Here is a 24,967-nt window from a genome sequence, read left to right on the forward strand (position 1 = left end):
TTTTTTTCCTGGCTTTTTAGGGCCACACCTCAGAATATGGAGGTTCCCAGGCTAGGGGTCAAATCAGAGCTATAGCTGCCAGCCTACACCACAACCACAGCAACACAGGATCTAAGCTGCATCTGTCACCACAGCTCACAGCAACGGCGGATCCTTAACCCACTGAGCAAGGCCAGGATCAAGCCCACAACCTCATGTTTCCTCAGATTCACTTCAGCTGCACCATGACGGGACCTACCAAAAGTAAACTGACTTTTAAAAAAGTGTCTAATATACACAAGTTTTTCAGTCAAAAGTTATTTTTAAAGTATATCAATAAGATCATTATGAATTAATCTATTGCCTATATTTAAATACATATTTGAAATAACTGGTAGTGGCTAATGTACTTCCCAATTTCCTACCACAATCATATTCCTTCACAGGTAAATTTCCTGAGAGTGAAGGAGTGAAGAAATTTGTTTTTCTTATGGGGCTATAAAGTAGAAACAAAACAGCATTTGTAATTATATAACTAAGTTTTTTTTTTTTTTTTTGCTGTGCCCAAAGCAATGTGCAAATTCCCAAGCCACAGAATGAACCTGATCCAAAGCAGTGACAATGACAAATCCACTAAGTCACAAAGGAACTCCCCAAATAGTTACTTTTAAATGTCCATATTTTGACATATTTCATCATTCACTGAACACATACTCATACTGGTTCTGAGATGTACAAGATACATCTTGTGACCAGTTTGGTACTAGAGACCAAGGAAGATATGAGGGAAAAATCAACTACAGAATGAAATAAGAAAAGATTATCAGAGAAATTATCAGATTGCCAACTGCAATTTTTGTTCCTTGACAACTACACATACAAATACAGAAAAATTCATTCATTTACTCAATAAATAACAAACAACTACTAAAAAGTAGAGAATGCTAGGCAGTAGGCATACAATGACAGAGAAAAATAATCCTCAACTTTAAGGTGCTTAAAATTAAGCTGCACAGCAAAGGAAACTATCAAAAAATGAAAAGGCTGCATACTGAATGGGAAAATATATCTGCAAACAATATATCTGATAAAATGTTAATATCCAAACTACACAAAAAACTCAACTCAACATCAAACCCAAACAATATGATTAAAAAATGAAGAGGACCTGAATAGACATTTTTCCAAAGAAGACATACAGATGATGAAAAGGTGCTCATAATCACTGATCATCAGAGAACTGCAAATCAAAACCACAATGAGCTATCACCTCTTACCATTAGAATCGTTATTACCAGAGACAAGAAATAGCAAGTATTGGCAAGGATGTAGAATAAAAGGGCCTTTGTGCACTGTTGGTAAGAATGTAAATTAGTACAACCACTATGGAAAACAGTATGGAAGGTCCTCAAAAAATTAAACATAGAACTACCATACTTCTGGGCATTTATCCAAAGAAGACGAAAACACTAACTCAAAAAGATATATGCACCCCCATGTTCACTACAGAAGTATTTACAATAGCTAAGATATGGAAGAAATCTAAGTTTCCATTGATAGGTAAATAGAGAAGAACATGGGTTTTTTAAACATTTACACATACATACAATGGAATAATATTCAGCCATAAGAAATTAATCTAGAGGGCATTATGCTAAGTGAAATAAGTCAAAGAAAGACAAATACCATATGACTCCACTTATATATGGAATCTAAAAAACAAAACAAAACAAAAGGAGACTCATAAATACAGAGAATAAACAGGTGGTGGGGGAAGAAGTAAAGGGGATTAAGAGGGACATACCTCCAGTTATAAAATAAATAAGACACAGAGATGTAATGTACAACATTAGGAATATAGTTGATCATATTGTAATAAATTTCTATGGGGATAGATGGTTACTAGATTTATCCATCATTTCAAAGGGTATGCAAAATGTCAGATCACTACACAGCATACCTAACATTAACATAACACTGTATGTCAATTACATTTCAATGATTAAAAAAAACCCTGCCTATTAGCTCTTCTCAACAACAAAAAAGGAAATAATTTACAATATTTACCTACTAAATTTTATTAAATTGAATTACTTCAAAAGTATTATAAACATAAAACTTGATAAATTTCTGGATTTCTTCCAGAACACATCAATAACATAATGTTGACAAAGTCACATGGTCAAATAGAAAGAGTGTAAGCTTAAATTTTCACATACATGAGCAAAAAGCCCAGCTCTACCACTTACTTGGCTTTCTAACCATAACCAAGTCACTTAACCATGCTGAGACTTCTTCTTTTCTTTTTTTTTTTTTTAAATGCTTTTTAGGGCCGCACTTGTGGCATATGGAGGTTCCCAGGCTACGGGTTGAATTGGAATTATAGCTGCCAGCCTAGCTGCAGCCACAGCAACACAGGATCCAAGCCAAATCTGTGACCTACACCACAGCTCACAGCAATGCTGGATCCTTAACCCACTGAGCGAGGCCAGGGATCAAACCCACAACCTCATGGTTACTAGTTGGATCCATTTCCACTGTGCCACAACGGGAACTCCGAGCCTTTTTCTTCTTTAGTGAAATAAAGATAACAACAATTACCTCCATCATTTGTAGAAAGGATTAAATAATATATTAAATGAAAGTAAACAGCACAATGCTAGTCAGAAAAATATGTCCTCAATAACAATAAGCTTTCATATTTAAATATATTTCAAACAGTGATAATAGAACACCAATAGCCTGAAATGCTCATTTTTTTATATTCTACTCTTCAATATAAAATATACCGATCTTCTATTTATTAGTAAAAATTAGTATGTTTATTAGCTTCTAATTCTATGATTCTCATTTTTCTTTGAGAATTTAATAAAAATGAATGAAATTCTTCATCCCAAAATACCACATGTGTACACAGTATTTTGTATCAATTTAGGGACAGTAACAAACTCTCTCAAAGCTAGATTAAAAAGTATACTCTATCTGGCTGTTTGAAATAAAATTAATTCAAATTAAATAAAATTAAAAATTCAGTTCTCAATTTTTATTAAGTTGTTGTACTGGCTACATTTCAAGTACTCAATAGCCACACAAAGCTAGTGCCTACTGGATAACACAAGAATCAGAACATTTTCATCACCCCAGAAACTTTTATCAGAACTGTTCTGGATTATTAAAACAGTATGATAAGTAAAACTACTTTTCTCTGTGGTTTTGTTTTGTTTTGTTTTATAAATATACAGATACCTCTTTGGAGCAGATTCCCAAGAGGGTAGAGGCTATAAATATTTTGCCCACAGCTGAATCTCTACGGTCCACAACATAATAAGCATTCAACAGGTATCTAATGGCAGACATTATAATTTTGTTTTGGTTATATTAATCTAGCAAAAAATTGACCATGTTGGTAAAGACCAGAGCCAAAACCTGTAAATACATAGTTTTTTTAAAAAAATTTTAAGTAGGTCATTTTATATATACTATCAACTGATAAACTCTTGAAACCCATGAGGGCTCCCTAGGCAGACTTTAAATTTTTTTAGCTATGCTTATCGGCTATATCACTTAAACAAAATTTTAAGCACTGTCCATAGCCTATTCTAGTGAAGGACAGGAAAAATACTTACAGCTAATTACCTTTTATTATTCCTGTATGGGTTTTTCCTATACAGAATAGTTGAGAAACTTATTTTTAAATACTATGTATATATTTAGACACTGCAGTTTTTAACAAATGAAATATTTTTAAAATTCACCCAAGTTTTATAAGTTAAAGCTTATGGCACTAAGATTTTAGAAAACCTATTTCCTTTCAACATATCTTGAAATCAAGACAAAACTGCAGCTGTATAGAGAATAGTAAAAGGTCTAATAATAATTTTGCACTTACACTGCCACATTTTTTCTAATGGTATATTCATCCAAATCGTCATCAGAACTGCTATCAGTTGCATCAGAATCCAGGCCCTCTTCAACATGAGACAACAGCCCTGAAGCAGACAGTGCAAATCTTTGGATTTCTGCAGCTGTACACCGTGCAAAGCCATTTTTGGTATCAGTCCACAATTTATTCTCTGTAGTCAATATATTGATGTCTGGTTTAATTTCAGTGCATTTAGGTAAACTGTTATCCGAAACTGTGGTATGTTCGTGAAAACTCTTCATTCTGGGGAGTTGATGTTTCATAGAAAATTTCATTTGCTGACCATAGTGCTTAACAACATGCTTTGCCAGGAGCATCTGCAAATGTTTCTGAGTTCTTTTAGCCTGGCTAAGTAAAATTTTCTGTTTGCTTACACAATGAAGTAAACGAGCATTCACTTCCTCCTCTTTTTCAGCAGCTGAGGAACTAATAGGCACATTTGACTGGCCAGGCCCAATTTTGTTTTGAGCACAGTGCAATAAAGCCTTTTTAATCTCAGCATCATTAACTTTATCTAAAAGTGCATTCTTTTGGTACCACTTATAGTTTTGCAGTTGTACTTTATCTACATCAGTGTCTTTGGTTATATTTGAATCCAAAATAATTTGTACATCTGTCATGCACTGACTTGTGGTATCTGACAGAGGTTCCTTTTTGATGAACTCTTCAGAATGAGAATGACAGATTTTACTGAGCTGAACATTGCTGCCATTACACAGTAAGTTTTTCAGCTTATTGCAGTTGGGTTCCCCTAATTTCTTTTGTTTATAATGCTCATTGTATTTATTTAATGTAGCATTAGAACTCATTAAAAGAACTGTCTGATAATGTTTTGAAGACTGAGGGGAGCCAAAATGTTTTAAATTCACAAAATTAGTGTTAAGAGTAGGTTCAGGAGTTGGAAATCCCAGCATCTGAGAGAAAGTGTCTCCTTTTAGCTTTTCATCTACAGTTCTTGGACTTTCCATGCATAGCATCTTGTCAGACTCCATGGTACTTGGTAAAGATGAAAAGCAGATACCCTTTGTTGCTGCCTCCCTCAAGGCGGGGGTCATGGCGAATCCTGCAGATAATTACTGGAAACCTAAAATAATGTAAAAATAAATGATCAAATATCAAGTAAAAAGTCATGCTTATGTTATTCCCAAGGGCGACAGTTTCAATGTCACTGATTAAAGTCTGAATGGAATCAAATTCCTCCTTTATTCTCCAATTCCTAGCATTACCTCTGCTCATATGGAATTCAATAAAAACTATTTTTCACCTTGACAGTGGGTTTAATACCCAAAAACTCCAAAGCAAGTTGCACACTACCTAGGATATAAGAGTTAGGAAATTACTTATGAATGTAATTACATCTCAGGATTCCATTTTCTGGACAATGTTTAGTGACAATCAAAAGAAAAAAATCGGGAGTTCCCGTCGTGGCACAGTGGTTAACGAACCCGACTAGGAACCATGAGGTTGCGGGTTCGGTCCCTGCCCTTGCTCAGTGGGTTAACGATCCGGCGTTGCCGTGAGCTGTGGCGTAGGTTGCAGACGCGGCTCGGATCCCGTGTTGCTGTGGCTCTGGAGTAGGCCGGTGGCTACGACTCCAATTCGGCCCCTAGCCTGGGAACCTCCATATGCCAAGGGAGCAGCCCAAGAAATAGCAACAACAACAACAACAACAAAAAAAAACAACAACAACAACAAAAAAAAATCCAACCTGGAACCTAGGAATCACACTTGAAAAGGGACTCAATCCCTTATGTTCAGCCAAAAGTACTATTTTTATAAAATGTAATAAATTGCTCAAAACCTTCACTTCTCAGTTTAAACTTCACAATCTGAACATTAGTAATAATAACTAAAATATAGAAAATAATGTAAGAAGATATAAGTCAACAGTATTACAAACAAAAAAGTATGTAATTTCACAGATGTTAAAATAATGTGATAGGAGTTCTCACTGTGGCGCATTAGGTTAAAGATCCAGCATTGTCTCTGTGGCAGCAAAGGTTTGATCTCTGGCCCAGTGCAGTGGGTTACGGATCCAGCATTGCCACAGTTGTGGTACAGGTTGCAGCTGCAGTTCGGATTTGATCCCTGGCCCCTGCCTGGCCCAGGAACCTCCATGTGCCACAGGTGCAGCCAGAAAAGAAATAATCATAATCATAATGTGGTACTGAACACTTGCCTAAGAGGCAATGCACAAAAAAAATTTTCTGAAAAAGCATTTATAATCATTTTCTTTCCACAAATGGATAGTCATCAGTTATCATTATAGTTCTCACTCCTGACTGAAAAATAGGGAATGTAGCAGATGACACTAAAGATTAATCTCATAACTAAACAAATTCCATTGTATTTTATCAAAAGAGAAAGTATAAAACCATATATTTGATTCATAAAAAAGTTAATCCAATACATTAAAAATTATGAAGACCAGTTTTAATTAAATAGTGAAAAAATTATATGCCATTAACAATTACAAATTTTTTTTTGTCTTTTTTGTCTTTTTAGGGCAGTACCCACAGCATATGGAGGCTCCCAGGCTGGGGGTCTAATCAGAGCTGTTGCCGCCGGCCTAGGCCACAGCCACAGCAATGCCAGATCTGAGCTGCGTCTGCAACCTACACCACGGCTCATGGTAACGCTGGATCCTTAACCCACTGAGCGAGGCCAGGGATGGAACCCACAAACTCATGGTTCCTAGTCAGATTGGTTTCCACTGAGCCACAACAGGAACTCCAATAATTACAAATTTTTGAAGACACTTTGGAACTATGGCATTTCATAAGTTTTGTTTCAATACACATGACAGTTAACAGCTATTTATTTTTTATTTTTTGCTTTTTAGGGCCACACCCAGCACATATGGAGATTCCCAGGCTAGAGGCTGAATCGGAGCTGCAGCTGCCGGTCTACACCAAACCATAGCAATGTCAGATCTGAGTCACATCTGCAACCTACACCACAGCTCACAGCAACACTGGGTCCTTAACCCACTGAGCGAGGCCAGGGATCAACCCTTTAGCCTTATGAATACTAGTCCAGTTCATTACCACTGAGCCATAATAGGAACTCCAGTTAACAGCCATTTAAATGGCCAAATTCCCATTCTATATGTCCCCAGTAGCCAGGTGTAACTCTATACTCTTCATTCTTGCTGAAAAACACAAAGCCAAAAAGCTGATTCTTTGCAAAGATTAACAAGAATGATCAAAAGGAAAAACAAAAGGCAATCTTCTATGCAATTAAAAATCTACACACATGATTAAAAGCAAGTGATAGACTAGGAGAAGATATCTGCAATACATATAATAGACAAAGGATTAGTATCCAGAATCCATAAACTCCTAAAAATGGACAAAGGATACAATGGTCAAACATTTCAGAGATGATGACATCCAAATGGTCGTTAAACATATACTCAGTCGCACCAGTGGTGGTTTAGGAGGAGTTGAGCTTTAACTACAATACTTTATTACTTGGGGAAAAAAGACTAAATGAAAAATAAATAAATGTTAATGGTTGTTAACTCTTTGTGATAAAAACAGATGTTTGCTTTTTTTATATTTCACTGGATACTGTCTCAAAAAAAGAGATTTCTACGTCTCTCTCCAAATAACGTATGTCTCAAAATTTATACTTTCATGTAATACCTCAAAAATAATAAATCCTATATAATAACAGGTTTTTTTCATTTATCCTAAACCCAAAACAAATAGGAAAACAAAAATAGCCATATTATTGGGTTTTCTTCTTAAAAATATATTTTACGCTCTTTATTTTCTTTTGGCCATGCCCACAGCCTGCAGAGATTCTGAGGCTAGGGTTAGAACCCACACAACAGCCATGACAACACCAGATCCTTAAAGCACTGAGCCACCAGAGAACTCACTACACTCTACATTTATGAGAAGTAGAAAAATAGTTATAAAACAAACTTTACTGGGAATTTTTTTCTCCAAGATTCAATCTGTCACTTGATCAACTCGATGACCTATAACCTTTAATTTATAAACATCTACAATAGTACTTAGAAAGGGCTTCCCATGTGGCTCACAACATAACTACTCGGTGTTGCTTCTACAGTGGCTGTGGCTCAACCTCTAGCTCAGGAACTCCCATATGCCACAGGTGCGGCCACTTGTTTAAAAAAAAAAAAAGAAAGAAAGAAAAAAATAGTATTTAGATAAATAGGTTGCTCTCTAAGGGAAAAGGCCATAGTCACAGTTCTCTCTGATAATCATATTCAAAACAAACTATGCTCTATCCATTCCCTTCTCACTTCACTTTCAAAAATTTGCACAGGGAGCTAAGGGTATAATCAAGGTGGCTATCAGCAGGGGCAAAAGGTGAAATATCACGAAGCAGAGAAGTTCATCTTAGGCCCTGGATAAACTAAATTTAAGGGAAAACTAAAAATAAGAGGTAGAAAAAAAGATACCCAGATTAATAGTTAAGAACTTACATTGGTAGAGGAAAAGAGAAAGAAATATAGACATTGAGAGTAGCTAAGGATCATTAATGATAGAAAACTAGAATAAAACATACACACAAAAACCCTAATAAGATCTCTAGGGCTTACTTGGTATGATAGGCATCTTCTAAAATGATCCTAATAATCCCCATCTCCCGGCATTCTTGACTTTGTGTAATCTTCTCCTCTTGAATGTGGACTAGATTTAGTGACTTTAATGCAGCAGAGATAATGGGATGCCACTTTCAACTTTAGGTTACAAAGAGACTGTGGCTTCCAGCTTGTCACCTCTCTCGCTCAGGAACAACAACTGCCATGATGTGAGCTGGAAAGACCCACATGACAAAAAACTACTGTCTTTAGCCAACGGACAGCAATAACCTAAAGCCTGCCAACAGCCATGTGTGTGATCCTAGAAGCAGATCTTTCCTCAGTCAAGCCTTTCAGAAGCCTGCAGCTACAACCAACACCTTGTCCGCACCCTTCTGAGAAACCTTGAGCCAGAAGCAATCAGCTAAACCATGCCTAGATTCCTGACTCAAAGAAACTGAAACAAATGCTTTAAGCCATTAATTTCTTGGAGTAATGTGTCACATAGCAATAGATAACTAATATATTTGAGTATAAAGATTTTGAGGTTCTGGACCCTGGAAGGCCCAGCCATACCAAAATTCCTATTCTAGGATTTCCATGAGATTTTTCTATATCCTATTACCAAGTACATCCTTATTTAAAAAAAAAAAAAAAAAAAATCCTAACCTGGGAGTTCCCTTGGGTGCAGCAAGTTAAGGATCTGGCATTGTCACTGCAGGAGCTTGGGTCATTGGCCTGGGAATTTCCACATGCTGTGGGCGCAGCTAAAAAAAGAAAAGAATTGGTATACTGGATTTCCACATGCTGTGGGCACAGCCAAAAAAAGAAAAGGAAAGAAAAGAGAACAATTGGTTTACTGGACTTGATTAAAATTAACATTAAAAAACCTAATCTGAAATTCTCTCGACTTTGCAACCCAAAGAAACTCATGAAAATAGCTGTCTCCTATAATGTAAAAAAAAGGCTAAATTATATTCGTATAGTTTTAGCATAAAACATAAGTGCATTTATTCCCATTTTCTACATTACTTAAATATGTAGTCATTGGGTATAATGATGTTTACTGATTATTCTAAATTCTACTACTCTGACTACCTCCATATATATAAACAACTACACTTATAGCCAACATTTCTAAGATCTACAAATGTTTGGATATTTTATTATTTTTTTAATAAAGTCAACATGCAAAAGTATCTGATATATACCAAATACTCAGTAAATATTTGGTGAAAAATCAGTGGTCGCCATTACATTCAGAATAAAATCCAAAGTTTTCCTTACAATAACCTACAGAGTTCTACACTATCACGTCCCTGACTACCTCGCCTCCTACACGTTCTCCATGGATTACTACAGTCCAGAAACACTAGCCTCTGTGCTATTCTGAAACACACCAAACAAGTCCTTGTTTCAGGGACTTTGTGTTTGCAATTCTCTCAGCCTGGAACAATTTTCCACAAGTAAGATGGCTGGCTCTCTCACGTCATTCATGTTTCTGCTCTAAAGTTATCTTCTCAGAGAATCCTGCCTTGACTAATTATTTAAAACAGCTTTAGCCCCTCAATTCATGGTTCTCTATTCCCCTACACTGCTTTATTCTTCCTCAGAACACTAATCACTACCTGACATTTCATTACATTATAGAAAGGGGTACAGTTAAAGGGCAGAACTCAGTTTTGTTCAGTGTTCCAATCCCCAGCACTTAAGACAATATCTGGCACATAATAATTGTCAAATATTTGTTGACTGAATTAAAACAAACAAGTAAGTCATGACTTTTAAAGGTATTCCAGGATTTAAGTAGCAATAAGTAGTAACAAAACCTATTTCAGTTATTTCTATTAAAATAAGTGTTACAAACATAGCAATATATTAAAAGAGTATGTCACAATCAAGAGTGGCTTATTCCATGAATGCAAGGATGAGGGTTCAATCCCTGGCCTTGCTCAGTGGGTTGGGGATCTGGCATTCCCGTGAGCTATGGAGTAGGTCGCAGACATGGCTCAAATCCTGAGTTGCTGTGGCTGTGGTGTAGGCCAGCAGCTGTAGCTCCAATTCGACCCCTAGCCTGGGAACCTCCATATGCCTCGGTTATGACCCTACAAAAGAAAAAAAAAAAAATCCATCATTGAAATTCACCATTCAAAAGACTAAAGGAAAAAAAATTGAACAAAAAGCATCTGACAGGAGTTCCACTGTAGCTCGGGGGTTACAAACCCAACTAGTATCCATGAGGATGAGGGTTCAATCCCAGACCCCACTCAGTGGGTTAAGGATCTGGCATTACTGTGAGCTGTGGTGTAGGTTGCAGATGCGGTTTGGGTCCCACGTTGCTATGGTTGCAGTGCAGACCAGAAGCTACAGCTCCAATTCAACCCTTAGCCTGGGAACTTCCATATGCCTCGGGTACAGCCCTTAAAAAAAAAAAAAAAAAAAGACACACACACACACAGAGCATCTGACAAAATGCAATATCTGTTCATAATTGGGGGGGGAAGCATCAAATTAGGAAAAGGAGGGAAATTTCTTAACCTGATAAAAAGTATCTACACAAATTCCCAGAGCACTTCATAGTTAATGATGAAAGACTGAATGCTTTTACTTAAGATTTGGACTGAGGCAAGGTGTCTATTCTCACCACTCCTATTTACTATCACACTGGAGGTCCTAGCCAGTGAGATAGTAGGGGGAAAAAAAAAGCAAATCTGGAAAGTAAAAAGAAAACTGTGTCTATTCAAAGATGTATGATTTCATACACAGACTATCCCAAGGGATCTATTAAAAACCTCCTAGATCTAATGAGTTTACTAAGGTAGCAGATATAAGGTCAAGATACAAAAATCACTTATATTTCTAGATACTGGAAAAGAAAAAACTAGGAAAAGATATTTTTAATACAGTATTAATTCCAATAGCTTAACATAATGATTGCATTAGTGTAGGATCTACACAGTGGGGGGGGGGGGGTACAATGGGGAAAAAAAATCAAGGAAGATCTAAATAAATGGAGTGACACATTATCTTCATTGGTTATTCAATACTGTTACAACATTAATTCTCCTTAAACTGATCTACAGATTCAACACAATCCCAATCAAAATCTTCACAGGATTTTTGCTAATATCAACAAGCTGATTCAAAAATTTGTATGGAAAATGAAAGAAATTAAAATAGCTAAAAGAAGAAAAAGAAAAAGCTGAAGGATTCATATTACCTATATTTACAGTAGTCAAAATAAGTGTGGATTAGCAAAATGATGCACTCATAGATTGATGGAAAAAAAAGAGCTCTGGAATTCCTAATGTGGCACACTGGGTTAAAGACCTGAGGTTGTCTCTGAGTGGCTCAAGTTGCTGATATGATCCATTTCCATACCTGATCCCTGGCCTAGGAACTTCCATGTGGGAGTGGGTGGTGGGGTCACTGGTTAAAAAAAAAAAAAAAAAAAAGGCAAGAGCTCTGAAATAGACCTATGCCTACATGGTTACTTGATTTCTGACAAAGATATAAGGGCAATTCAATGCAGAAAGCCTTAGGTTTTTTGTTTTTGTTTTTTGTTTTTCAAACAAATGGTTCTGGAACAATAAGGCATTCATACACAAAAACCTGAGCCTTAGCCCATAACTCAGACCTTATACAAAAACACATCCAAGATTGGGGGTAAGAGCTTTCCAAGGAAAAATAACAAATAATACAAAGCTTTAATGCAGGAAATAAATTTGGTGTGTTTGTGGGACAAAAACTACAAACAAAATGAACCAGAGAGAGTAACAGGAAATAAGATCAGAGAGGCAAACAGGGTCCAAACCATGGACATCTTATACAAGTCAAAATAATGCCACTAAACATCTGAATGAGGATGGGGTGTAATATGATCTGACTTTTTTTTTTAAATTATACTGGTTGTTCTATACAGAAAAGAAATTAGAGAAAGAATGGAAACAGCTTCCAAGAGCAGAGGTGGGGAGACCGACTAGGAAGCTACTGAAGTAATTTAAATGAAAGATAGTGCTGGTGACTTGGACTACAAAGACAGTAGCAGAGATGAAAATGGATGAATCTAGGAAATGTTTCAAGCTAGCATTGACGAAACTTTTGACAGCTAAGATTTTATAAGGCTTAAGATAAAGCAATCAAGTATGACTCCTAGGTTTCTGGCTTGATCAACTGAGTGGTTAGTGGTGTATTGCTTAAATGAGGCAGACCTGGGAAGACAGAAGGTTGAAGGATAAAAATAAAAAGTTCTCTTTGGAATTCATTGAGTTTGAAGTGCCTGATAGCCATCCACATGGATGCAGTTGGATAAATAAGTATAGAATTCAAGCAAGAAGTTACATTTCAAGATATTATTTTGGAGAGTCACTGTCATATAAAGAGTATTTAAAGCCAAAGGACTGGAAACATTTATCTAGGGAAAAATACAAGCAAAAAAGAGAAAAGAGCCCAGGATCAAGCCAGGAGGTTCACTCACATTTATTTGAACAAGGAAAGAGGAGCTACAAAGGAACAAGATTGACTTAAAAAGTCTAGTTAGTGGGAGAGAAGGAAACTCCAGAGTAAATGGAATTAAGATTCTCAAGTGTTTAAAAGTATAAAGACATATACAGCTCTATATATATATGCTACAGTGAGGTAAGTGAGAGATAATATATTCTCTTCCAAGGAAATCTCTTGAAAAGTCTTGGTTTTTCTTAGTTAAAAGTAAATTAAGAAAATAATCCAGCCTGTACTAGCCTTCTGTGTGGGTAAGGGAAATACTAAGGGAAGCTCCATTTAGTCATCCTATCTTACCTAAGAGGTGGAAAAAAATCTGTGAAGCATTTGTGAAGTTCAAGCCAGGGGCACAGGCTCCTTAAAAGATAAACTTAATCATCAGACTACAGAATGCTTCCCCTATGCCCCACCTCTTACTAAATACCTATTTACTAAAGTTCCTTTTACCAAATTTCATGTTCCCTCTCTGAACAAGAAATTACAAGTCATACTAAGAGGTAAAAAACATAGTTTGAAGAGAAAAAGCGAGCATCAGAACCAAACTCAGGTAAGAGAGGAATGTTGGAATTATATGACTGCGACTTTAAAATAACTTAAATAACAAATTATGATTAATTTCCTAAGGGCTCTAATGGAAAAAAAAAAGTAGATAACATTCAACAGATGCATAATTTAAGCAGAGAGATGGAAATTCTAAGACTCAAGAAGAAATGCTAGAAACCAATAACACCATAAGAGAAATGAGAATTGTCTTTGATGGGCTCATTATTAGGCTGAACACAGCTGAGAAAAAAAACTCTGAGCTTGAGGATATGTCAACAGAAATGTTCCAAAGTCAAAAGCAAAGAGGAAAAAGACTGAAAAGGAAGAAACAAAATACTCAAGAATTGTGGGTCAACTACAAAAGTTGTTAATGTCTATGTAATGGGAATATTGAAAGTGAAAAGAAATATCTGAAGCAGTAGACTGAGAATTCCTCCAAATTAATGTCAGACAACAAACCAAAAATTCTGGAAATTCAAAGAACACAAAGCAAGATAAACGCTGAAAGTAAATTAAAGAGCATATGGGAGTTCCCGTTGTGGCGCAGTGGTTAACAAATCTGACTAGGAACCATGAGGTTGTGGGTTCAATCCCTGGCCTTGCTTAGTGGGTTGGGGACCCGGCATTGCCATGAGCTGTGGTGTAGGTTGTAGACACAGCTCAGATCCTTCATTGCTGGGGCTCTGATGTAGGCTGGTGGCTATGGCTCCGATTAGACCCCTAGCCTGGGAACCTCCATATGCCGCGGGAGCAGCCCTAGAAAAGAAAAAAAGACCAAAAAAAAAAAATTAAAGAGCATATGTCATTCAGTAAGTGAATTTCTGTGTTAAAGTTATATGAAATTATATATAATAGTCAATAACATGCTTAGAACAAAGAGTTCATTACAATTTTTTTACTAAACATTATTTATCACATATTTTTCCCACTAGAATGAAAGTGGCATGAAGGCAGGATTTAAATGTTTTCATTCACTGCTATATCCTAAAATACTGTTTAGCACATAGTAAGCCCTTAATAAATATTTCTTCAATAAATGCCATCCAAAATAATAAAATCATTTAAAAATTTCAAAGAAAAGCATTCACAAGATATTTTATTGTGAAAAGAGTCTTAAGGCTAGGAAATACTAGTATAGAACATCACTGTCCAATAGCAATATGATGTGAGCTACTTAGGTAATTTTAAATTTGCAATTAGACATATTATAAAAAAGTAAAAAGGAACATATAAAATTTTAATTTCATAGTATCCCTTATATGCAAAATGTTATGACTCCAATCTATAATCAATATAAAAATATCTTTATATGTTATGTTCCTTTTTGTGTATGCTAAAGTCTAAAAATCCAGTGTTTATGTTTAGAACAAACTCAATTTGGATTAGTCACATTTCAAGTGCTCAAAGTCACATGTGGTTAAGGATTATTATACCAGACAGTATAAAGTACATGGTACTCCTAAGTAAGCAGGAATCAACCATTAACTAAAATATTTCAGTCCCCGGATGGGACGTAATCAAACTTACGAGCTTTTGCACAGCAAAGGAAACCATTAAAAAGAGAAAAAAGAAAGAAAAGAAAACCTACAGAATGGGAGAAAATATTTCCAAACAATGCAACAAGTAGGGCTTAATCTCCAAAATATACAAACAACTCATACAACTCAACAACAAAAACGAACAACCCAACTAAAAACAGGCAGAAGACTTAAGCAGACATTTCTCCAAAGAAGACGTACAGATGCCAACAGGCATGAAAAGATGCCCAACATTGCTAATTATTAGAGAAATTCAAAACTACTACGAGGTAACTCCTCCTCATACCATTCAGAATGGCCATCATCAATAAGTCTACAAATAACAAATGCTGGAGAGGTGTGGAAAAAAAGGAACTCTCCCACACTGATGGTGGGAATGCAAATTGGTACAACCACTATTGAGGTGCTTCAGAAAATGGAAAATAGAAATACCATATGATCCAGCAATCTCAGTCCTGGGCATATATCCAGACAAAACTATAATTCAGAACGATCCAGGAGTTCCCATTGTGGCTCAGTGGAAACAATCTGACTAGCATCCGTGAAGATGCAGGTTCAATTCCTTGCCTCGCTCAGTGGGTTAAGGATCCAGCCTTGCCATGAGCTGTGGTGTAGGTCGAAATTGTGGTTCAGAACTGGTGCGGCTGTGGCTGTGGCGTACGCTGGCGGCTACAGCTCCAATTTTACCCCTAGCCTGGGAACCTCCATATGCTGCAGGTGCAGCCCTAAAAAGACAAAAAAAGATTCATGTACCCCAATATTCATAGAAGCACTATTCACAATAGCCAAGACATGGAAACAACTTAAATGTCCATTGACAGATGAATGGATTAAGATGTGGTGCAGGAGTACCTGATGTGGCTCAGTGGGTTAAGAATCCAACTGCAATGGCTCAGGTCACTGCAGAGGTGCAGGCTCAAGCCCCAGCCCAGTGCAGTGGGTTAGAGGATCTGGCATTGCCACAGCTTCAGTGTAGGTTGCAGCTGTGGCTCAGATTCCATCCCTGGCCTGGGAACTTCCATATGCTACAGATATGGCCATTAAAAAAAAAATGTGGTACATACATACACTATTCAGCCATATATAAAGCATGAAATAATGCCATTTGTAGCAATATGGATGCAACTAGAAATTATACTAAGTGAAGTAAGTCAGAAGGAAAAAGACAAATACCATATGATATCACAGACGTGGAATCTAAAGTATGGCACAAATTAACCTATCTACAAAACAGGAACAGACTCACAGACATACAGAATAGATTTGTGGTTGCCATGGGGGAGGGGTGGGGAAGGGAATTGACTAGGAGTTTGGGGTTAGCAGATACAAACTACCACATTTAGAATGGATAAACAACCAGTTCCTACTGTATAGCACAGGGAACTACATCCATTCTCCTGGGATAGACCATGATGGAAAAGAACATAAAAAAGAATATGTGTGGGAGTTCCCCACGGTGGCACAGCAGAAACAAATCCAACTAGGAACCATAAGGTTGTGGGTTCGATCCCTGGTCTAGCTCAGTGGGTTAAGGATTCAGTGCTGCCGTGAGCTGTGGTGTAGGTCGCAGACGAGGCTCAGATTTGTCATTGCTGTGGCTGTGGTGTAGACCGGCAGCAGCAGCTCCCATTAGACCCCTAGCCTGGGAACCTCCATATGCTGAGGGTATGACCCTAAAGACAAAACCAAAAAAAAAAAAAAAAAGGAATGTGTGTAGATGTGTATGTGTTTGTGTGTGTGTCTGTGTATGACTGAGTCATTTTGCTGTACTGCAGAAACTGGCAAAAAATTGTAAATCAACTACACTTAAATAAAATATTTCAGTCCCAAAGTTCTCATCCAAATATATTATTTAATGTGTTTAGGCACCTATAATACTTTAAGTTATACAAAAAAATAAAAAATGTGGAAAAGGCAAATCCCCAAAGAGTTTTCTAAGAAGTATTGTGATCTTCTTATGAATATTCACTTTCTAATTATTCTGGTTTCTAATTATGTACACATTGGGTGGAAAAAAAAATATCTGGATCTTACCTAAACCTAAGAAATTTTTTTCTGGCTACCAAAACACTACATTCTATTTACTCTCAGCACCACATTCATCTCTGATGGTTATTTCCTTATTTATTGTCTTTTGCCTTTTGTAGGGCTGAGCCCTCAGCACATGGAGGTTCCCAGGCTAGGGGTCTAATCGGAGCTGTAGCCACCAGCCTATGCCAGAGCCACAGCAACACAGGATCTGAGCAGCGTCTGCGACCTACACCGCAGCTCATGGCAATGCTGGATCCTTAACCCACAGAGCAAGGTCAGGGATCGAACCCACAACCTCACGGTTCCCAGTTGGATTCATTAACCACTGAGCCATGACAGGAACGCTGATGATTATTTATTTTAAATATACCCACAATACTCAAACTAAATAGTTCCCTTCTCTAAAAAGAATTTAGTCAATCTAATGATATAGGACTTCAAAAAAACCTGGAATAAAACTGACCAAAAACAAACAAACAAACCCAAAAAAAACCCCTAAACTTCCTTAACTACAACATACAGAAACTAAAACAGTAAGCCAACATGATTTAAGAAGCAAAACTATAAGAAACCATATCACCCTTTCAAAGAAATAAACCAGAATATTTTGGGGTGTTTTTTTTTTTTGGTTGGTTGGTTTTTGTTTGTTTATTTTTAGGGTCACACTTGTGGCATATGTAAGTTCTCAGGTTAGGGGTCCAACTGGAGCTGTAGCTGCTGGCCTACACCATGCCACAGCAATGTACGATTGGAGCTGGGTCTGTGACCTATACCACAGCTCATGGCAACCACATCCTCATGGATACTAGTCCACAATGGAGAACTCCTAGATGGATTACTTTAATTACCTGTCAAGAGGCAACAGTTTTAGATAATCCGAAAATCAATTACATTTCCTGGGCATGAACCTCACTTTTACATTTTTATAACAGAGTTGTCAACTTATATTCCAATTTAAGTAAAAATAAATAATAATTCCTTAGCGCACATCATCTGCAGCCCAAAATTTGAGGGGATGGTAACAACACAAAAAACAACCCATTGTAAAACTGCTACAGATAATCCTCCAAACAAACAACCATACCGCGAAAAGTCTAGATCTCAACATATAAACATTTTTCTTAGAAGTCTCGAAAAATATACCAACCAGAGAGAATATTTCAGTAAGACAAGGCAAAGTTTATTCCTTTAAATTATAAACATTTAAAAGCTACAAAGAATCAAAACTTTTTTTTTCTTTTTGGTTATATTTAATTTCATTATTATAAGTAAAATCAAATTAATCAGAAAGAATTGAAGGTATTGTAAAATCTATACTATGAATTCTAACTTTTGGTCTACAATTTAATCCAAAGAACATTCATTGTGAATTAGGGAAGAAATTATATTATTACAAATAAAAAGCCTTGCCCTATTATCACCAAAATGCTTCCATTGTGACTTTCTATTCATTTTTAAGATTACAAATCACACTTATGAATTTAGCATTAATTAAATACAATCTGACCCCTTGGACAACATGAGACATAGTAAATAAATACCATCATGTCACCCCTCAAAAGCTGCATGTACATAGTGAGATAATTATGATATCAATAATAACTGAGTTGATCCAGAAACTTAGTAACCAGGGCTTTACAATTACTCTACAGGTCGCATATACCAAATAACCTCGGCATGCAGTCCAAGGAAAATCAAAAGTTTGCTAAATTAATCTACCTTCAGAATTGAAATCAATAATCTAGACAATCTAAATTAGAAGAATCATCCTTCCTCCTCAGAAGAAACATTAAAAATTAAAAACCAAATCTGATTTTACATCCCCTAAAATACCACTCCAGATTTTGACCATGATTTATATTCCAACACACACATATATTCCACATGGTCTACAGAAAATATCGGTATCGACCCCAAACACTAAATATACTCTTTCAATTGAAATCTGGATAATCCTAATTCTCTTCAATGAAGTAACATAAACTAGGAATAAAAATATCTCATGAAGGGCAGATTCATCCTAAAGTTAAAGGAAAGTGAAAATACTACCAAACAGCATTTTGAGAGAGGGGGAATTCTGAAGTAGAGACAAATATTAAATTATTTCCACACTTAACAATTTAAATGTGTTTAAGATAGCTGATTCATTATTAGTCAGAGGAGTAGGAAAAACAGATTTTTTCAGCAAAATTTGAGCAGCTTTTTAAACAATACTGAAATATAAGGAGACTAAGTTTCTAATTTGTAGCTCATAAACCTTAAATTAAATCAATAAAAGTAATGAGAAAGCATTCACACTGGTATAGAGTCCTCAAAAATATAGGAATTACTGGATATATGAAGACAAAATACACTGTCCTGCTTCAAGATTTCTTTATTTCACAAATGGGCATTCTCATTTTACAGCAAAAAACACTGTAGTAATTGGCATTACCAAGGCACAGTTAGGTTAGCACTTTATATTCAATAATGTTTATAGCTAGAACTTCTTTCACTTTGAAAACTATGCCTAAAAAGGAATTCTCTTTGAAGACTAAAGGAATTTAATTAAAGATAAAGCCACTTGGGTGGCCACATAACACATCAAATAGATCATACTTCAAAGTTCAAGCAGAATTATTCCTATTCAGTTATGTTATAAATGCATGACTCATGGGAATATAAATGAAGAACCTTTTTTTTTCTGGGTTCATCAACTTAGATTCACAAATTAACGTTTAGAAGTACACTATCACATTCACTTGGTCTGTACCTTTCGACTCCAATTTACAATTTCATTTAATGTGATTAACGATTCACTACCAAGTTTAAAAAAAATTATATTACTTAAAACGACATGCTCGAGAATTCTTGGTTTTATAGGACTAGAAATAAATGAATTAAAAGTTCATTAGAAATATTAACAAAGGCTAATATTATAAATGAATGCATTTTTTGCAATTCGGTAACAGAGAACTGTCACATCTACATGGAAATAAAGTGTTCCTAAAAACCTAAAAATGTTATCAAGTATTAAAAACTCTCATTACGAACTATCTTCAGATCTTCATTACAGACTCACAACAGGCAAAGACAATATTACTATTTTAATAACATTTGATAGTTTATTTATCCCACATGAAATAACGAGCAGTTCAGTGAAATCTCTTCAGGACATTTAAAAAGAAAAAAAAAAGTAGAAATCTTTTGGAAATAAACACACCTCCCTTGCCTTTCTAAATCAAACATACTGAAAGTAATATGATTGCAATGATGACATCACCATGTACAGTATTCCATTATAGGCCTGTAATGCAGTAAGGACGTTACAGATCGAGAGGTATAACAGATGATATGCTTTAAAGTCAGTAAATTGGTTGCTAATTCCCTATTAGCTGTTGCTTCAGCTGCAAGCAGTCTCATTCTCTGCTGTTCATAACTTGAGGAGCCTGATCAGTAAACAATCCTAAATACAATTTTAAACCTGAAGGAAACAACTTTTCACCTACTTTAACTACTAATACGTCACCAACAATGGTTAAAAAAAAAAAAAAGACAAGGAGAGAAATAAATAACCGAACAAGTAAAAATTACAGATGACATATAAGATTTACATGGTCGGTTAAAGGCAGTAAAAAGATATTAAAGGCAGTTAACAGATGGGCTATCAAGAATAACCTGAAGAGGAGTTCCCGCCATGGCGCAGCAGAAACGAACCAACTAGGAACCATGAGGTTGCAGGTTCAATCCCTGGCCTCACTCAGTGGGTTAAGATCCGGCATTGCCTTGAGCTGTGGTGAAGGTCGCAGATGTGGCTTGGATCTGATGTTGCTGTGGCAGTGGCACAGGCTGGCAGCTGTAGCTCCAATTTGACCCTTAATCTGGAAATCTCCATATGCTTGGAGAGCAGCCCTAAAAAGCGGGCAAAGAAAAAAAAAAAGGAAAAGAAAGAAAAAGAAAGAACCTGAATAATAAAACAAAGGAACTTTAGACAGCAGGCATTTTTCCTTTACACAGAAAAGGCCAAAAGTGAATCTAGAACAAAGTGAAATTTGTAAGTGAATTTCACACAAAACAGATGAATGAATAAAAGTAATGAAATAGTCTAAGTTATTATGATAAATGGGATCAAAACTGGGTGTTCCTGGATAATGCTGCAGCTGGACAATTGCAAGTCACTGGCAGACAAATGTGCTAAGATCAGTGAGGCCCCACCTGAACGGATAAATACTCAAAGTAATGAATCAAATAGCAGAATATTGCCAACAAGGTACTCCTAAACTAAGACAAAAAAAGACAATTTCCTGACCTTTCAAAGGTCAAAAAGATAAATATTAATAGTAAACTAGCAAATATTTATTAAGCACCCACTATGCTGATTTTATACTTGCAGCCAATTAAGCCAATTTCGCTCTTTGCTCTGTGGGTGCCCGGCGAGCAATGGCTGCAAACAGCAGCCTCCTTGACAGCGTGTGCAGCCTGTGTCTATGTGGGTTGTCCCAAGGAACTTGGAGACAGCCCTCTCCAGCGGGCATTCTGTCTAGCATGCTGTCCCCAATCTAAAATACATACAGATACGCACAGTGCCTTTGGAAAGCTCCAGGGCTCAGTGGCCAGAGTTCTCACAGTGGTCATTATGTCCATCAGCTCCAAGTTACAGAACAAGGAGCATATGATTGAGCCCCCACACAAAGCCAAGTTCAAGTTTCCTGGCCACTGGAAGATCCACATCCCCAAGAAGTGGGGATTTACTAAATTAACAGATGAATTTGAAAACATGGTGGCAGAAGAGCAGCTCATCCTGGATGGCTAATAGGGTCAAATATGTCCCCAATCATGGCCCCCTGAAAAAAAGGCAGGCCCTGCACTCATGAAGGCCTTGGCGCTGACCCCTCCTTACTCTTGCCCACCAATAAATTCTACTTTCCCATGCAGTAGATAGCTTCCTCTGCCTCAAGCAGTTTATAAACTAGGAAACTAAAACAGACATCTCAGACATATGTGAAAAAAATTAATGCAAGTAAAAGCAAAGGGTTTTTGTTTTATTGCTAATACCAAATAATGAATAAAGATGTGATATGAGGCACACTCATACACTAGATGAGTATTAAACAACACAATATCCTGGAAGGTAATTTAGTGATGATGTTACACACATACACCAGACTCTTTGACCTTTTACAAATCTACGGGAAGATTTTTTCAAAGATTTAAGTAAAACACTATTCTCTGTAGCGAAATTTATGTTAACAAAACATTAGAAACATCCCAAACATCTGCCAATAGGAAAAATTTTTAAATGTCACATGATATAGCATTAAGCTGCCAAAAATAATTTTTCAAAGACTAATGACATGGGAATGTTTATGAGGTAAAGTTACATTACCACATGTTCCCAGTTTTAGGAAAAATACACAAATATGCATAGGAAAATAGTTAAAAATACAAGTCATTTGTATTTTTCTTAACTTACACCTGAGTTCATTTTCCAAATTACTTCCTAAGATTTAAAAACAAGCAACTGTTACTTGAAAAGGCACATATTACACACAAATGTAAAAAAATCAATGTGATAGAAATGGTCTGGATTAAGAAAAATTTCATGTAAAAAAAATCCAGAAGGGCTGGATAAGAGATTTAGATTAAAACTATGAGGAAATAGTACCAACCTCGACACTAATCTGATTAAGTGGGAAATGAAGGAGAACCAAACAGTTATAACAGATTTTGAAGATAGTCAAATACATCGTATTTCATGATTCATTGTTTACGTTCTCCCAGTATCCCGGCTAAAAACAGAGAATTTTCGTTAGAAAACTGTATTACTTGGCAATTTCTGAATTTGTAGTGTTGATAAATATTATAAATCACTTTTACGAACACAAGGTATTTGATTCTCATAACAACCTCCTAAGGCAGGGACAGTATTATGAAACTATTTACAAGAGGAAACAGATTGAGATCGGAGAGGTTGTAACTTGCCCAAGGAAACAGCTAGTGTAAGAATTGGAAACAGCCAAGACCACTCACTGGTAAGCCTTACTCAAGCAATCTACATTCCAGAACACCAGATTTTTCTCTAATGTTTAATTACTTTTAGAGCCTCTTCTTTCCAGTCAAACACAGGGCCAGTCTTGTCTGCAGTAGTGGTAAATATCTCAGGTTTTGTTGCTAACAAACATGCCCTATCCTGTCGGTATCTGAAAAAAAAAAAAAAAAATCCCTTTGACCCAAACACAGCACAAGTTAAACAAACTGGTTAAGGTAAGACGAAGGAAGCTATTTTCTAAAATCTCGCCAGTTGATAGAAGTTGGGGGAATCCAAAAGTAACGTGCTTCCCACAATTAAAAAAAAAAAAAAAAAAGTCCCCGCTGACCGCTAATTGAAGCGGAAAAGAGGAGCGGATCCGCCCGAAGCAGAGCGGGCATGGAAACAAACCAAGTAATAATTCTCCCGGAGTAAGAAAACATCACAACAAGATCTATCCAGTGCCTCCCCTCTTGGCTGTTAAATTAGCCTCTTCCTTCCCACTAGTTTCTTTAATAACCTAAACATAGTCTTGTATTTCTTGCTACCAAACACCACGTATCCTCAAATTTTCCAACAACATCAATCCCTTCAGCACACAAAGTGACACAAACTCGGAAACACCATTCCTCAATAATTCCCTAGATTCCCCTCCATCCCACGTAATTCTAAAGGCCAATCCACCGTCTTCCTGAAATAAAGTAAAAATAAAAAAAAAAAAAAAAAACAAGGGGCCAATCTAGCGCAAACGACTCCGCCTCACAGACCCTCAACTGCGGGCACAACCACCGCACCCGTCGAGGCGAGGCCGCCGAAGCAAGGGGCGGGCCCAAAGGACCACGTGTTCTGCCTTCTGCGCAAGCGCCAGACAAAACAAAAGGGAGGCCTGCCAGGCCCCGCCCCTGACCCCACGTGACCGCGCTTAGGTCCGCCCCCACCCCTCCCTCCACCTCTCCCTCCACCCCTTCCCTCCCCTCAGCTCCTGCCAAAGCTGTTAGGTTTAGCCGTTTAAATTTGGCTGCGATCCGACCCCTGCCCTAGAGCGCGATCCTGTGCTGCTACCCAGAGTCCAAGAGGCCAGAGGATTCGGGGCACGGAGGGGCTGCTGGTCGGTCGCCTGGCCGCAAGTTCTCCCAGCGGTCTTCTCCGCTCTCCCCTCCCCGCGCTGCCGCCGTCCCCGGCAGAGGAGACCCACCCCCCTCAGCCCGCCGCTGAGACGCCGGCCACTCGCCTGCTGGGGCGCCCTGGCTCCCCTCCGCCGCCGCACCTTCGGTCCGGCCGTGGTGGGGGCTGCCGAGGTGATCTCTAGCTGCCTGCCCGCCTCCCCCCACCCGGGGCGCCGCTGACTCGTCTCCAGAGCGCGTCCCGTTCCCGCCCCAGCCGCTGCCGCCGCGGTTTAACAGTCCGCCCGCCGCCCGCAGCTCCGGGCAGCTCGGGGGACGGAACCCTGCCGCGGTGGAGGGGCTGTGGGCGGGGCGCGGCGCCGGCCAATGGCAGCGGGGGAGGGGCAGCACCATGCAAATGAACGCGGGTGGCGGGGGAACCCCGGCAGGGGGCGGGGCCTGCAGAAGCGTCTCGGAGCGTTCTGGAAGTGGCTGGAGTGCGGCGCCCGAACCCTGCTGCAGTGGCGCGGCGGCTGCTTTGGGGCGGATCATCGCTGCTCCTGCTTCCTCCTTACCTCTTCCCCGTGCAAACCGGGGAAAATACAGACGCAGACAGAGACACACGCCAAAAATACGGCTAGGAGAGAGAGAGCGAGAGACTTATACCAAAAATACGGCAGGGCTACTTCCCGCCTCTCCTTTGCTATTTCTGTATCACCGTGACAGGAAAAACAAAGCGAGAGGAAAGTCAAGCTGCTTCTACCCCCTGCCGCCCGCGCAGGCTCC

The 24,967-nt window shown here is 37.8% G+C and overlaps 1 protein-coding gene and 1 non-coding gene across 2 annotated transcripts in view; one reads left to right on the forward strand and one right to left on the reverse strand.

Annotated features, from left to right (window-relative positions):
• The window catches only part of KANSL1L (KAT8 regulatory NSL complex subunit 1 like), a 184,618-nt gene extending 160,114 nt beyond the window's left edge, over positions 1 to 24,504 (reverse strand). Inside the window, exons 1-2 of the mRNA XM_047773390.1 lie at positions 24,310 to 24,504; positions 3,869 to 4,985 (exon numbers count right to left, since the gene is read on the reverse strand). Of these exons, the coding sequence (XP_047629346.1) occupies positions 3,869 to 4,956 (1,088 nt within the window). The 5' untranslated portion in view covers positions 4,957 to 4,985; positions 24,310 to 24,504. The remainder of the gene's footprint in view (positions 1 to 3,868; positions 4,986 to 24,309) is intronic.
• LOC125123791 (small nucleolar RNA SNORA70) lies at positions 21,438 to 21,570 on the forward strand. Its single transcript, XR_007134169.1, has one exon. It is a non-coding gene; the product is annotated as a small nucleolar RNA SNORA70 (small nucleolar RNA).
• Positions 24,505 to 24,967: the final 463 nt, after the last annotated feature.

This window comes from Phacochoerus africanus, chromosome 3 (assembly GCF_016906955.1).
Source record: "Phacochoerus africanus isolate WHEZ1 chromosome 3, ROS_Pafr_v1, whole genome shotgun sequence".
Classification (NCBI taxonomy): domain Eukaryota; kingdom Metazoa; phylum Chordata; class Mammalia; order Artiodactyla; family Suidae; genus Phacochoerus; species Phacochoerus africanus.